At 48.9% G+C, this 16,161-nt stretch overlaps 1 protein-coding gene across 1 annotated transcript; it reads right to left on the minus strand.

The window, feature by feature from the left end:
- Positions 1 to 3,851: 3,851 nt before the first annotated feature.
- TRADD (TNFRSF1A associated via death domain) lies at positions 3,852 to 13,158 on the minus strand. The gene is made up of 5 exons (XM_009490471.2): positions 13,007 to 13,158; positions 10,163 to 10,440; positions 8,244 to 8,436; positions 6,584 to 6,901; positions 3,852 to 3,864 (listed from the first exon to the last, which is right to left on the minus strand). Exons 1-4 carry the CDS (start codon positions 13,146 to 13,148, stop codon positions 6,594 to 6,596), a joined length of 921 nt encoding a protein of 306 aa, XP_009488746.1. The 5' UTR covers positions 13,149 to 13,158; the 3' UTR covers positions 3,852 to 3,864; positions 6,584 to 6,593.
- Positions 13,159 to 16,161: the final 3,003 nt, after the last annotated feature.

The following is a 16,161-nucleotide window of genomic DNA, read 5'->3' on the forward strand; positions in this document are numbered from 1 at the left end:
TTTCTCCGTGGGTGTTGTCTCTGCTTGGTTGTTGTCTCACCTGTGCCTTGTTCCCTGGGCACCAATGCATGGCTGATTCATTCTTCTCACTGCCAGCAGAGGTGCCCTTGGTCTGCCCCATAGCACGTCACTCTGTCTTACAAGATTGGGTCAGTGATCTTGTTGACCCTCATCAGTAGGTCAACCCTGTTGACCCCGGGTTGGTGTGTTGGCACATGGCTTTAAGTGAGCTACGTGCCAAATGTCCTTCCACCTGCTGTAAGGCAGAGCCGTGCTCCCTGTCACTGTATTCCTGGGGGCATCAAGCCATATGGTTGGGAATACAGCTTTGTGGTAAGTAAAGAAGGGCTGATCTTGTGATTTTCAAGTACTGTCTGAGATTTAAGTGATTCAGAGTGAAATACTGCTCTGCTCGAGTTCATGGCAAAAGGAATTTCCCTGGGTTCAGCTGTCAGGTCAGCCAGTGGCTTCCTGTGCAAAGCTGCTGGAGAAGATTTAATGTCCAAGCTCCTTGGCTCCCCACCTTTGGGGCAGGCAGCCTTGTGAGAAAGCTCACTAACAGCGAGGAACTTTGGGATGACAGCGATGCTGTGGCCTCGGAGGAGTCCCAGATATATAATAGCACTGAAAGAAACCCAGGGAGCTCTGCCAGGTGCCAGCTATGGAACAAACCTCCCCTTCTGGCCATGTTTGCTAAAAAAGGATCATCAAAGCAGTAACTGGAAACTGAACAAACGTAGTGGCTTAGCTTGGTTTCGACTTGAAATCAGAGCCATTAAGTTGCAGGTGGGGCACCAGCCATGGCATGTCAGTAGAAATGTACGACTTTGGGCAGGACCCTGTTGTGCATTCAGACGCTTTGGCTAGATGCTCCTCTGAGAGCTGGTGATAGCCAATGTGGCCAGAACTTCAGTGAACCCCTTTCTTACTACGGCACTAAGTGTTTAATGAAAGTCTCTGAGGCACTTTTCATCAAAAGTATGTATTTATTTATAAAAAAGAGTGGAGAAAAAAATAGACCAAAGTGCTTTTTTCTGTAAAAACAACTCCTTGGAGGTTCAATTTCCTAGACCTGAGTATACATGGCATTGCAGTCCATAGCTGTAGGTGGCTGATCCAGATCTGATGCTGAATATCACAGAAATTTGGAATTAGAAGGTCAGCAAGGGATTTTTCCACTGATGACTAAGGGACTTAACCACAGGCCTCCTACATGTTTTCAGTTAGAGATGTATGGTCAAATCCCTTCAGTGGCTTTAAAATTCAATCCAGCGAAGAAAAAAAATATAATTTTTGACTCTAGGTCTTAAATTGCCTCACCGTTTGAGCCCATCTCTGTACAAAAGACAAACGGCCAGACCCTTGTCTGGTGTAAAGCAGCAAATCTCACCGATTTCATGTACACACTCCAATATGCGGGTTAGAGTGAAGAAACCCTGACTCCCATTCTAGTATCTCCTCGGTTTAAGGCGTACAATGCCAGAGGTTCACGGCTGTACCAGAATTTTCAGTTGAACTAAATCAGCAGTTTAAGTGAATTCGAGGCTCCTCATTGCTGTACGTGCTCGCTTTTGGTTTCAGGGTCTGCGGGCAGCTGTCAGGGTGAGACTCGGAGGTGGCTCTAAGGTACCTTTTGAAACTGCAGAGGGGAGGTGACACGGTGACCCAGGCAGCAGGAGGGCTTCTCAATGCTGAACTGGATTTTGAAATGAATGGCAAAATTAACAGGTAAGGAAAAACCCCACAATTTCCTCACACTGGGAAAAGACCTTTGTCTGGAGCAGTGTCTGCATGAAGCACCTATGCCTTCTCTGAACAAGCAGTTCCCCTCAGCTCTAAGCCTACACGCTTTTTTGACCTTATGCTTTCCGCATCTTGACAGTGGTGCAAAGTATATTCTATTTGCCGCCTCAGCTTCCCCCAAATTTTCAAATGGATACAGTTCTGAGACTTCCCAGCTACGAAACTCCAGCAAACTGTTTTACTTGGAGGCTCTCGTTTTTTCATAAAGCTTTGTAACCTGCAGTGCTATGACATTAGCACCCCATTTTGCATTAAAAATCATCCAGATACCCATCTCTTCAATGGTAGGACTGAAAATGGAAACCTGGAAAGCGTTGCTGTGAGCTGTCAACATTCATTTTTAATTTGACTTGCTATGAAAATCTGGAAGAAAATTTTATGATTTCTTTAAGGCCCAGCTCATGATTTTTTTAAGCGCTTCCAATCAATAATGCTGAACCCTTTCCTTATTTTTGAGTCAAGTGCTGTTTTCAGCTGACAAACTGATCCACTGTAAGCAGCTGTGGCATGTGAGAACTGAAGCTGCTGAAAGAGAGCACCTTCCCTATCTGCTGTGACGGTGCATTGCCATCTTCAGCAGATGAATTAATCTATGATGTATTATTAACAAGCATCTAAGAGGGTTAATGTTGGCCTTTCACTGACTCTGCCCTCCAGGACAGTTTGATATTTTTCCTTTGTGACAATTTTATATCAGGGTATACTCTCAGGTTTACTTCTATCAGATGCCTCATGTCAAAGTGTACCTGGTGAGCATTTTAACTTTCGCTCTCCTCTTTGTTATTATTCATTTGAACAGTGTAGCTCAGCTATGCCAAAACAAATCACTCACATTCTCCTTTGGATGGATCTTTTATTCTTTCTGGCAGACTGAAAGGAGCCTCCTTCAAATCTGAAACATTACTAAAACTACAAAAACAATCTGTACCACAAAAAAGCCCTCTTGGATCCCTTCCTGTAGGCGCATTTTGGCCTGGTTTCTGCTGTTTGTTTTATACTTTGCCTATTTCATTTTGTTATATGCAACTGATTAGCATCTTTATTTGCTTTTAATATTGTGTGCTAGTCTGCTTCATGTTTGATTCTGAAACATCACCACCCCCCCCTGAAAAATATATTTTTTTTTTCCTACACATATCTCAACACATAGAGAAGAGCTGTTACAGGATAAGGCCAAATTCACCAGCAGCAGCACTGCCCATGGCTTATCTCACACACTAGACATTAGCTAATTGGTATAAATAGTAGTAAGGGAGTGTTGCTTGCATGTCTGGCATCTGAGTAGGTGCAGTAATATGTGCAACTAACTTTTCACAGGCAAGGAAGAAAGCACGAGTGCGCTCCTCTTCCAACAGCATGACGGCCAGGCACTCACCAGGGGTGCTTATTATAGCCCTTGGTCTAGCACATAGCACTGAGTTTCTGGTGTATCAGCAAGTATCCCCAACATCTAGCTCTTCCTTCAGTTCCACTCATTGCACTACTATCCGAGGTAAAGACACGCCTCTTAATTTCTTCAGCAAATCTCTGATAATGTTTTTTCCTTTGTGAGTACTTCTTCTTTCCCTGTGTGATGCGAGTTCCCTTTTCTTTGCACACTGGTGTAAAACCACTGTAAAATCTTCTGGGTAAAACAGAATTAAATTCAGAGCCAAGCCCCAGCCAAATGCCAAATCAATGCAAATGACAGTGTGTACTCACAGTCCGATTGATCTATTTCATTCTAAGGCTTCTGTGAAAATTGTTGCTATGTTTGTGCCAGATAATACTAAAGAAAGCCTACTCCTTTAGCAGGAAGGAGTCCGCTTGAGACCAGAAATGAGTTTTCACTGCATCTAATGATGATGATGACCGATCACGGAAAAGAAGATATGAAACAGCCACTGCTATGGTCCCAAACCATGCCATGTGCTCAAGACAATTCCACCATGGAATATCACTGGAAAACCCTTTTCCTTCGAGTCTCTGCAGTGAAGGCACCTGTGAATGCTGTTAAAGATGATGATATTCCAGAAAGGTTGCCAGGAGCTCCAGCACTTAATGGCACTTTTGAGAGGGAATCTGTGAGTAAGAAGAAACACATATGCCAATTCTTGGCAGAAGAATAAAATGCACAAGGTTTGCATTAAGAAACAAAGCATTCATGCTTAGCCCTCTGTAATACAGTAATAGCAGCAAAGAAGTTTTTTGGACTTGAAGTAGATGCTGAATAATAAGCCTTTCTCATTTTGAGCATTAACTGACGCTATAAAAGCTAGCAGTTCTCACTACTCAGTGGCTGCCTTATAACTGTATATGAAAGTTGTGCACATGAATAGCTAGCCTGAGAGCTTAGAAATATTCATTACAAATGAGACAGCAGGGTATGCATATGATGTTGTTTCCTAAAAAATAATTTTTGCAAAATCAAGAGCAAACCCTCTTGTTGTTAAAGTAATTTTCAAGTTTCTGATGGGTTTTGGTTGTTTGGGTTGTTTTGGTTGTTTTTTTTTTTTAAATACCATTTGCCAGGTGGGTTGCTGCCAAACAGAGTTCCCCGGCTGAGATCTGGCAGGAAAGCTAAATGCTTTGAGGTATGGTTCCACAGCAGCCTAAACTAAGATCAGCATTGCTGTGCTGGTCCCAAAAGCAAAACAGTCAGAGAGATAATTGCTTCATTTTGGGAAGAGCACTGGTGCTACTGTAAGGGCGAGGGTAGGACATGGAGCAGGAATGGGGAAGATGATACTGCAAGAGCACTGATGTAGAATGGCTTAATAAAAGGTCACGGAGCCACAGTCTTTGTAGAGATGGTGCCTGCGTGAAGTCCTGCTTCCTTTGAAGCTAAGGGTAAGACAAACAGATTCACTCACACCCTGAAAACATTCTCCCCATCTTTGACCCCCGCCATTTCCTTTCCACGCTGTGTACATAACCTTGGGGATTCACAAGAAAAAAGCCAGGTTCCTCAGGCTTACACTGGTAACGCGATGCTTAGCACATCTGAGGCATGTGTACCCCAACTCGGTAGAAGCTGGTCATCTAAATCCTCCTGAGACAGGTCTTCAGTTAGCTGATGCTCACAGCACGCATTTTAGCAGAAGCCAAGAGAGCGGCACCAGTCCCCGGAGCTCGGATCTGAGCCCACACCTGAATCCCACATTGCACTCCCTCCTTACCCAATTACAGCTTTGACTCCAGGAAGGATTAAGATGTGAGTTGTGGTTTAAAAGCCCATCAGGGCTTGCCTGTCTGAAAGCTGGTCCTACCATGACTGCCAGTGGCCCGATACTTGCATGCACACACAGGCTTTATGTGTGCTGGCAGAGCCATCCTCTGTATCTGAAAAAATTTCCAAGGCCCACTGGCTGTTCCCAGGGATGGGAAGGGCAAAGAGGGATAGAATTAATGAAAAACTAAAAACGTATCAGGAAAGTGTAGGGAATACGTCAAAGGTAATCAAGCTGCTGTTGTGCTTTATGGAACCCATGCCATGCTAGATACTTGTTGCTTTGTTACACGCAAAGGTGTAAACTCTGCTCTGTTGCAATCTGCATCACTGATACCAGGACAGAGTCGGCTTCTCCCACCAGAACTGAAAGCACAAGTCAGCCCTGCGGTTTGGATGCTTTGTCCTTTAAGCCATTTTTAACCCTCAAAATCAGGGCAGGTAAATCCAGGCACAGCAGCTGATGCCCAATTGTCACACAGTGACAACACTGCCAGGAAAAGGCTCTGTGCAAATCCCGACTCTTGTGAGACGCGATGGCATGAGCTATCCTCTCTGGTGAACTCAGCAGGCTGAGGGCAGGTGGTTAAGAAGAGAGCGAAGGCACTAGCAGCCAGCTGGTCAGAGGCAATTGCTCAGCTCTGTGGGCTGGGGTCAGGATGGTATTTGATGCTGTGACACACCTTAGAGCAGCAGTTCCAATCTGCGCTCCACAGGTAACTTCCTGACTAGGAGCCTATTTTCCTTCCAGCACTGTATTTTGCTTTTCACAGATGCAGGCTCCCTCGGGTTAGTGGAAAAGAGCTAAGCACGACGTAGTCAATATTTTATTGTCCACCACGGTCCAGAAAAAGCTGGGAGTCATTCTCTGAATTTGTGTTTGTCCATATTGCTTGTTCAGTGCCTGAAATTTGTTCTACAGCAGCAATCTTGTGCCCTGTGGAAGGTTATGACTGTCCCAGGTAAAAGGGAAACCTTCAGGTTGCAAGAGGTGGGAAGGAGCTATACGAGGGCAGGGCAGGACAGATGCACTTGCCACAGATGTTCCTCGTTTGAAGAACAAAGAAGGAAAATAATATAAAATTGACTTTTCCTTAATTTCCCCTCTGTCTTTGCTTGATGTCATGCCTGAGGGCATGAATGTCTTCAATATAAAAAATATATTGCAGCTCTCCAGGTGATGGCCCTGGGTCACAGCCTGAGAAACAGTGGTGTTGTCTGCTTTCCAGAGAAATTTTCTGAGATGCCTTCCTTGCTTTTTTCCTCTCCCCCACCCTCCCCTAGGGCTCTCTAACTGTCAGGCTGCTTCCCTGTGACATTTCACTCCTGAAGGAAGTCAGGCTGTGAAAGCCTCTCTCACCAGTTCACGGGAAGGTAACGTTGACTTCTGGAAACAGAATGAAATAAGGAACGTCAGAGGTCCGTGCTGGCTTCTGTGAGCACAGAACCTTTTCCCCGGGCATTCCCATCTACATGGAAACTTGCGGTGATTTTCAGGACTTTACATTCCCAGACACTGGCAGCAGTCTCATACACTAGCTAAAGCAAGAAAGCCCTTAGCAATGCCATTACCCTTCATGCTCTAGGAGCAGTCCTCACTGGAATGGAGGCCCAAGAGCTCCTCAGCCAAGCTGATGAGACCATTTTCTTCCAGGGCTGCGATCAGCCGTGCTATTGTGGCCTTCTTCCCTTCCGACTGGATAAATCTTAGAAGCAGCTGATAGGCTTGTTCATATAGTCCCTCTCGGTCATATTCGAGGGCCAGGTTATCAATGACAGGATCACGCAGGGCCCGGCAGTTCTTCTGCAAAGAGCGACCCACTTGCTTCCATTTCTTGGACACGAGCTTGGCAAATTTCTGGTGGTCATCTAGTGTGAGAGTTCTGTTGGCTGAAAGGGACAGAGTGCAGGTAAAACACACGGGTTTCATGGTTGATGTGATGCAGCTTGGGCCAGTCCGAGGTTTACCCAATATTCTGTGGAGCAGGGAATCTGTTCAGTGTCCACAGCACGTTATTAAACTGCTGTGAAGCTGCTCTGCTTGTCCTCTGGTGTTTTAACACCGGGGCAGCACTGTGAGTTTGGAGCAGAAGTGCAAGAGCAGTGAAGCTAAAGGGACTGCCCCACCATGGGCAGGGGGTCATGCACATGGGTCTGCGTGCTCCGATGGTATTCTTCCACCACTGGAAAGGGAGAATCAGCTGGAGTAAGCCTCACCACTTAGGGTCTCCCTGCTCTCTGTGTATGAGCTGGACATGTCCGCTCTCCACATAGTCTGCCATCCCCCAGGGCAGGGCTGGTGCCTCAGGTGGCAAACTATAGCATGTGGTGACACACTTACCTGCTTGCAGCCATCTGCCCTGGCTCATCTGAGCTCCCTGCCTTGCTCAGACCGTTCCCTTACTGAAATCCTCCCACAACGTCAGAGTATCTGGGCTTGCCCCCACCCTGCAAGCTTGGCAACGTCTATTTTCCCTTTTTTTTTTTTCTTCCCCCTCTCCCCCAGGATGGAACTGTCCTGTGGTTTGCCAGAGCTCTTTTTTTTTTTTTTTTCTGATGGACATCCTCTTTGTTTCAGCCTTTCAAAAGCAATTCGGCAAGGCCTTTCTGACCAACTCCCCTGTTCCCTACCTAAGCATTCTCAAAATACTGAAATGCAGACAGGAGCTCTCTCTCCTTGGCTGTTTAGCACTGGAAATGGTATACGCAGCTTAAGCATGCTCAGAAACTATCTAGCTGATCTCACGCTAAAATTGCTATGTGAGACTATCTGAAAGCTCTCTGTAGGGGACAGACCCCAAAGAAAGCCAGTGTACTGCAGGGAGCATGGACAAATCAGTCCTGGCCGAAAGCAGGGCTGATGGTGTCCGTAGTAACCTTCCCAGTCTGATCCAACCTATACTATTAACTCACCTCAAATAAATGATGCGGAGGAAGAGAACTACTCTGTATTCTTCCTTTCAGTATTAAGGAGTGTTAAAATGTGAGTAACCTGTAAGGGACACAGACTCTGAAGCATGGTTCTGTGCCACCCCAGAAAGAAAACAGGCTGAGGCCTGATCTGAAGCAGTATGGCAATATCTGAGGACTACTGTAATTCCTTCCTTATGGGATGCTGGGAAATCTTTGATTTATTTGAGGTAGACCCCAATATGTAGTCACATTAATCCTCCCTTTTGGGCTTTGAGGCAAGGAAGACCAAGGACTCCCTTGGCCAGTTCTAGCTACTCACCAAACTGTTGTCCCTGAAAGATGAAGGTGACTTGTGGGGAAAGGGAGCTGCCTTGAGAAGGATAAGGTAGAGATGGGGAGTTCAGAGACATACAGGCTTTTACAGCCATATTGTTGTTGATGCTCTGGTGAACAATCAGGCTCTTGAAGCATTCCTCCAGCTCTGTGATTTCCTCATCCCGCAGGCGGTCAGGCTGTAATGCAAACAGCATCAGTGATTTGTGCCAGGTTCATCATCTTGCAAAGCCGTAGATGCTTAGCTGGAAGGTGCAGCTTAAGATGATGGTGTCAAGGTAGGAGCAATGAAATACCTATAGCCCGAGTTGTAAACTGACCAAATGAAATAGTCTAATGGAGTTCTGGCTGTAAATGTGTGAATTTGAATCTGTAGTGTGGTACGAAATAGGCAATTTCCCCCTCCTGGGTTTCTCACATGCAGCAGTGAGCGCTTACAAGTTGCACAAAACTGCTGCTAGTCCATGTTCATTTTCAGCAGCACTCTGCAAGAATTAGGGTGTACCATAGGCAGTGTGGCTTCTCTGATGTACTCCACATGAGGGTCAGACCTACAGAATAGGGGGACCTGATCCAACAGCTTATGGCCACCAAAGCAGGCAGCACCTGCTACCCCCTTCTCTCTCCCTGCCCCTCCATTACTTAAGGTTTGCTGTTCCTGGATCCTCTCCAAGCCAGTTTTTCTCACTAACCAAGAGAAAACTAGTCTGACCTCCAAAAAGCAGGTAATGAGAAAAGGAGTAAAGAAGGCAAAGGCACATGGGAAGAGTCAAACCTGACGAGTGCTCTGACTCAGTCTAGTGTTTAGCTCATGTACAACAGGTACCCATCACTGCCCTCAACCAGTGATGGCTGTGCCCTAGTGTCACCTTTCTGACTGCTGCACTGTTAGGCAGAGGTCAGACTGAGTCAGTTTTGGGGAACTTTGAATAAGCCCATCTCTTTTGTCCAGTCAGCTAGTTCAGCAGAGGGAGGGTGCAGCAAGCAGAAGTTGACAGGGTGTGGGACATCACATGTTGTTTGGTCCAGAGCTGAAAGGTTTGCATTTCATTCTCTGTGCTTGCAGAAAAGCAATCTGGCAAAACATGCTTTGTGCCTAACGTTCCCAAGTAGATGGTGACTCCCTGTTTCTCAGGACCACCTAGAGGAAACCAGAGCTGTAAGGTATTGCTAGTTCCAGGTGGAAAAAAAGAGGAGAGGAGAAAGGCAATGAGTTTTTAATCATGTCAAGTGCCTTGGTTTTGTGGTGAGATGACAAGATCTCAAGTGTTCTTGCTAGCAGGATTAGAGTGCCAGTCCCAAAGTGTGCGATGATGTAGACGTTAGATATCACCCCCGAGAGAGAGACTTTGCCTTCAGAAGGGCAGCCTATTCCTGCTGGCAGCAGATGCTGTGTGTCCCCACTCTGTCACAAGTTGTTGCTATAACCTGCAGAGTGTTTGCACTCACACTCGTTTCTAGGTGCAGTCACCATTGCTACTCTCAGAGGAGGTGGTGTGTGAGACGGGGGAGGAAGGTGCTGAGCAGTGATGGTTCCACACAGGACTGCTGTCCTCTCCGCCTGCCTCACAGGTGTAGCGAGGCACACTTGCTTGTGCCCTCAACTGCACTTTCTATAATTCCTTATCTTAGTGGTGGTAACAGCCATACTAATTGTTATACACAGAAACCACAGTGATTTAGCAGAATCTTTGTAGGCTGTTTTAGGTAACTGTCCTTCCAGAAGAGTGCACGGCTCTTTTCTGGGGAAGGGCAGAGCTGTTTCTCCATATTACAGTTGAGAACTGAAGAATGGAGAAGTCAACAACTCGGCATGCTGCAGCAAAGCAAGATTTGTGCCCACCTTCCTGAGTCCTGTGCCACCACTCCTCATTGCTGCCTGGCCTCCCTCCCTCTCCCATTCACCTTTTCTCTGTAGATGCACTCCAGGCAGCGATCCTCATCTGTCAGCATGTTGTCAAGGTGCTCATTGCCAGCCTTCAGCTCCATTTCAAGAGGCACCGTGGTCATGGCCAAGGAGAGCTGGAGGTGATTCTGGAGGGACACCTGGAGTGCTCCTTCGCGGTAACTCTGCAGGAACCGTCGGCAGTTCTCCTGCTTGCAGAACTTGAGCTGGACTATCAGGTGTGGGTGGCTGCAGTGCACTTTGAGCATGTCCACACCGTTCACACTGCCGGTGGAGTCTGGCAGGGAGAAGTGAGCAGAGTCACTATCCAGACATGAGACAGACAACCCAGACCCACTCCCATCCACCACCAAGCTTTTGAATTCTCTTCTGCCTGTGATAAAGTCCTCTGGGATGAAAAACCTGTATGTAAAACCAAGAGGAAATGATTAAGTTTTTGCTTTCCTGCCACCTTAATTCCCATGAAGTATGGTGTCCAACTGAAGCCGTATGGTACTATACCCCACATAATTATCCCAACACTGCTTATTAGGGGAGGTTTTAAGTTTGAGGTTCCATTTCCAGGACAGCAATGGTTATGCTAAACTGGTAGCACAGGAAAGTTTTATAGATGAAAGCACATAGTTCAGCTTGGTGCTCAGTCAGTCTTCAGTTATTCTGGCTGGAGTTTTATGCAGTGATGAAGGTCCTGGAAAGAGACCCAGCGTTTCCTCTCCACCCCCCGCCTAGAGGTAACTTTTAGCTGGCTCTGAGCCTTCAACACATCTCACAAACGGCAAATGACAGATCCAGCCACAGGAATTAGGCTGCTTGAGATTGAGCCTTGACTTGTTAAGCTCTTTTACACAGAGACTTAATTCATGGTAAAATCTAAGAAAGGAGAAGCCAGGGATGTACCCTTTAACATTAGCGCAGGGGGGAGCACGAGCAACGTGGACAACATAAACTGTCCAGGCCTTCATTCTTCCTTCTCCCAGCAAAATTTAATTTTGATTAGCTGTGCACATTGACCTTGTCTTCACAGGGGTTTTATATGCTGATGATGACAGTTTAGAGCATGTGTTTTTCTCTTTTTTGCAGCAGAGGCCTGTGGGAGGCTGGCTGGTCTGCTTCCAGACCTGAATTAACCTCTTGGCCTGTCGTTGCACAGGGCCATATGGAGGTATCAGCTCAGACTGGCACTACATCAGGTATTTCTAAACCATGGGTCATGGCATTATTTAGACAGGCTTGGAGGACAATCCCAAGGCAAAGCAGACTTGTGTGCTCCCCATTAGGCAGGACAAGTGACCTGACATTTAGAAGTATGCGATATAACACTGGCTTTACAGGGTTTACCAAGTCCTGGTTGCATCAGAAAGTCTAGTTCAGACCAGATATATAACTGGGACATGGGGCTAGGCACCTAGGAAAGGCGTTTTAATTCACTGTGGCTGACCAGAAATGTCTTTTTATCGCTTCCTTCATGCTTTGTTTTTCATGAGTGCTAGTTAAACAAAAACTTCCACAATTAGGTAAGAGGGCTGGGGAGGGAAAAGCTGCACAGACTGGAAACCATTATGAATGGTGTACAAGACTTCTGTAAAGCTACCTCAAAAGAGAGGACTTTGCACGCTTTTCTTCATGAAACTTCAGACAGCTTCAGATTTCATGTCCTTTTTAGGTCTGAATCAGCATGGTAGGATTTAGTGGTTTTGTGGGCTTTCCTTTAAATGTGTGAGCAGAGTCACATTCCAGTGACACAAAGCAGCCATAAATCGAGCCTAACTGGACAACTGTGTCACGCTTCCTGTTGCTTCACATCTTTGGATCGAGCTGCAAGATGAGCAGGCCTGTATCTGACAAACTAGCTGACTCTGCCAGACTGATGATTGCCAGAAGAAATTACAGTATAGTTACATAAGCCCAATATAGGCTCAGCTGTATGACAGGTAAAGAACACCATGAGAGTCATTCTAGATAAATATGATACACTCTTCAAATTACTATTATTCTGCAGTCAGCTTGGTGCAAGGATGAACAGAGAAGCATAGTTTTATGGCCATTTGCACCTCAACTCCTTTTCTGGTGTAAATAGGATTACATACAGCTGAAGCCAATGTAATTGTGCCTGTTGATATCAGAAAACAACTTATACTGGCTATCACTCATTTTAAAAATCAGCTTCTCAAAGCAGAAATCATGTTTCTGTGGTGGTATAAAGACTGAAATTAAATCTTCTTTCATAGCAATTGCAATATTTTCCCCTCTTACATAAATTGGTTTAAACAAACATTCATAAAGTAGGATAACTCAAAGGACAGTTCAAGTTGGAAAGAAGCCCAGGAAGTCTCTAGCCCAACCTCCCATGCAAAGCAGGGTCAGCTCTGAGGTCAGACCAAGTTGTTCAGGGCTCTATCCAGTCCTGTTCTGAAAACCCCCAAGGATGGAGAATACACAGTCGCTCTGGGCAACTGCTTGACTATCCTCATGGCAAAAATGTTTGTTCTTGTATCTGGTGTCTACCTCTCATGTTCCAATTTACGTCTGTTGTCTCTCATTCCCCATGCACCACTGGGAAGAGTGTGGCTCCATTTCCCTGTCCCCACAGGTACTGGCAGCCTGTTGGTAGGTCCCCCCAAAGCCTTCTCTTCTCCAGGCTGAACAGGTCCAACTCCCTCAGCCTCTCCTCACAGGACAAGTGCTCCAGCCCCTAGCCATCTGCTGAATTTGCTCCACTTTACTGTCTTTCCTAAATACAGTGAGTACCAGCTTTCCTTACCCATGAGCGTGAGATTAAAGAAAGGCATGGCATTGCACGAAGAGATGAGACAGCATGCCAAGATATCAGAGAGGATGGGTACCTGCTAATGCTAGCTTCAGTGCCTTGAACACACTCGGTTTCTTCTGGGAGCTTTCGTAGAGAGACGGCAGAACAATACTCTTGCACGTGGACTGGAGGAAGAGGTAAGCGCTGCCAATCCAAGGAGCAGAGCTGCCTGCCATCTTCAGCACCCTACAAAATCACACAGGTGAGCTAAGAGACCACAGGGAAAATGGCCTGATGCCAGGTGAGTGCTTACAGCAACCACTAAGCACAAGCATGATGGGATTATGGGAATTTACCCTTATTTCCTAGAGGAGGTGGTGATGTTGTTAAAGCAAGTGTAATCTTTAAGGACTTTACAGTTATTCTGTAAAGCACAGCACAGTGGGACATGGTATCCTGAAGACTCAGCAGTTCACAAAGCTCTGCATTCATTTTCCACTGGAGACCATTCATTTTATAGTCCAAAGAGACCCTGAAGCAAAGAGTTTCAGTCCTCGCCCCTCTGACTGCCCAGCCAAGGTGCATAACTGGGGTGCTCCAGGGAGCACCCAGCAGTCCTGGTTCTGGCACGTTCGCACAGACTGAAGCCCTACTGCAGGCAGAGGCGTTTTGCCCAAGGTCCTGGTCCCCTGATTGTCCTCACTAAAGGATACATTACAGAGCCCAGGGCTCATGTAGCAGGACACTCAGGGCTATCCCTTTGCTTTATATACTAGACCATTTATTATTGTCTTCCCACGGTTCACCTCTTGCAGCAATGCACGTATAAGACAGCACATCCATCCCTCCATTCTCATGGCGCCTGATCGTCACTGGCCAGCTAATGCGACACTTATATCTAATGCAGCTGCACCCAACTCTGCTCCCAAGGCAAAGATTAACCAAACACCTCCCAGGCTATGGATACTCAGAATGGAAAAGCTGTGCTAGATTGGGCAATGGCAGATTGAGCTGCGACAGCTGGAGAGCACGTATCTGACAGCCCAGGAGACAGGCATGGCCACCTCTCCTTTCTGGTGCGTACACAAACTGCCTGAGCGTGTTGGCGAGCTGGTCACCGCAAGCCCCCCACAGCTGCTCCCACAGAGAGCGCTGCTTGAGCCAGGCCTTCCATCACATCACAGTGACAAGTAATTTGGGGCTTTTGGCTCAGGCCCAGTCCCAAGTCCTAGCCCCTCTCTCTGACTACTTGCTTGCACCTCTGCCACACCATCAGCTGCTTCCCCACGGGCATCACTTCCTTCCTGCTTTCTTCCCTGTTGCTCAACCCCAACAGCCTTCCCTTGGCTGCCAAACACTGGCCTGACAGTATAACTGCTGGCCACAACAGCGTCTCTCTCTTCAGATGTCTAGATTGTGGGTGCGAAGGTCTTTTGTCACCAGGGGCTGCCAGACCAAGAAGGATGACTTCCCATGGACAGGCTGTCCTCCAGGTGGTAGCTGCGACCGGGAACCATTTCCATGCCTTGCAGCACATCAAACCAGGGCACTGGGATGTATGGCCCACCCTGTTTCCTTACTATAACCTTGAACTGTGCCCAGCACAGGAGCCTTTCGCTTGTTCACAAAATACAGGAAATAACCAGCGAATCATAATATTCACACTGAACTTCAGGAGTTCAAGGAGGGCCTGCAGGATGCAGGAGTGAGTGTTTCCACGCCACAGGCTCCCACATCACGCAGGCCTTTTAGAAAAGCCTCTCGTAAAGAAGAAAGAGGAGGATGCATTGCTGCTGCAGTCCAGGACTGGTCTGAGTCTCCAAACACCAGGAAGTTTGGGATCTGGGCACCCATCCCCTAGCATCTCGCAGAAGGAGGGTAATAGAAATCTGAGTAACATCTTAGAAAATGACAGACAAGATGTAACCTACGGAACAATTTCTCTTTTGCAGTACAAATGCCTGAGAGCTCCCTACTGGCCCAGAGGCACACGAGGTACAAGGACCCTGTTTCATCCCGCTCCGGTTGCTGCGGCATGGACCCCGCTGCCCCGGCACCCCTTCCGCACACAGACCAGGCCCTGGCTCCTCCGCAACCACCTGCTTCGAAACAGCAACGCTGGGGAGCCTGGAAATCACACCAGGCTTGCAAAAACTGTGGTAAGGAGCCCTTTGCTGTTGCGCCTCTGCAGTGTTGTCCCAGCGGGCAAGTCTTCCAGCCCCATGCCTTCCCCGCTCGGCGGCGGGGACCCCTCGCTGGGGGTTCGAGCGGCAGCAGCGGTCGCACCAGTTGCGGGGTGCTTTAGAAAAACCACCCCCAGGCAGCAAGGTATGCGATCATCGCTGCTGCCTTTTCCGCCGACCTCTGGCACACGTCACGCTGCTGCTGGATTCCTGTAAAAGACTAACTGGGAGGGGGCTGGTTTATCTGAAGGGCAAAGAGCTAGGGCAGCGGGGCCGGGGCAGCCACCAGCCCGCGGTGCCGCCCGTGGCGACACCGCGTTCTCCCCGGTGCCTGGATGTCCCTACCGGCTCAAGCGCCGGGGCCGGCTGACCCGCCCCGTGAACGCCCCGCCACCGCCGTCCTTCCGGCGGGGCGGCACCGGGGGGGGCCGCAGAGCGCCCCGCCAGCCCGACCCTGCCCCGGCGGGACGCGCCCGGGACGGCCCGCGGACCCCCAGGCCCGGCGGCGGCCCCGCGCCCCCGGCCGGCGGCCCCGCGCCCCCGGCCCCCTCCCCGGCCGCCCGCCCCCGGCAGCCCCGGCCCCCTCCGGCGGCTCCGGCGGCTTTACCTTCTGCCACCGCCGCTGACCGGCCTCGGCGCCGCCACTTCCGCCTCTGCGCGGCGCCGCCGGCGGGCGAGGGCAGCGGCACCGCCCGCCGCTCCGCCGAGACGAGACGAGACGGGCCGGGCGGGCCCTCGGGCCGCCCCGCCGGCCGCGGCCGCGCTCGGCAAGCGGGCTGTCTGCGGGCGCGGGGGGGGGGGGGGGTAGCGGAACAGCGAAGAAAGCCCCAGCTGAAGTGCGAGGGGTATACCACGTTCCGTGAATATCTTCCGGTTCGCTCCTACGGCCCCCGAAACCGGCCCCGAGAGCGGGATGTCAGCCCACGTCGCTTCCACGCGAAGCCGGCGGCCCGGGCAGCCGGCAGGGACGGGTGCTGGCTGCTGAGGAGGGCGGGACGGCTCCTGCCGTGCCTCGACGCCTCCGGGTCTCCGCGCCACAGTGCGGCTGGTGGCTCCGGCCGCAGCT

Source organism: Pelecanus crispus, chromosome 8 (assembly GCF_030463565.1).
Source record: "Pelecanus crispus isolate bPelCri1 chromosome 8, bPelCri1.pri, whole genome shotgun sequence".
NCBI lineage: Eukaryota > Metazoa > Chordata > Aves > Pelecaniformes > Pelecanidae > Pelecanus > Pelecanus crispus.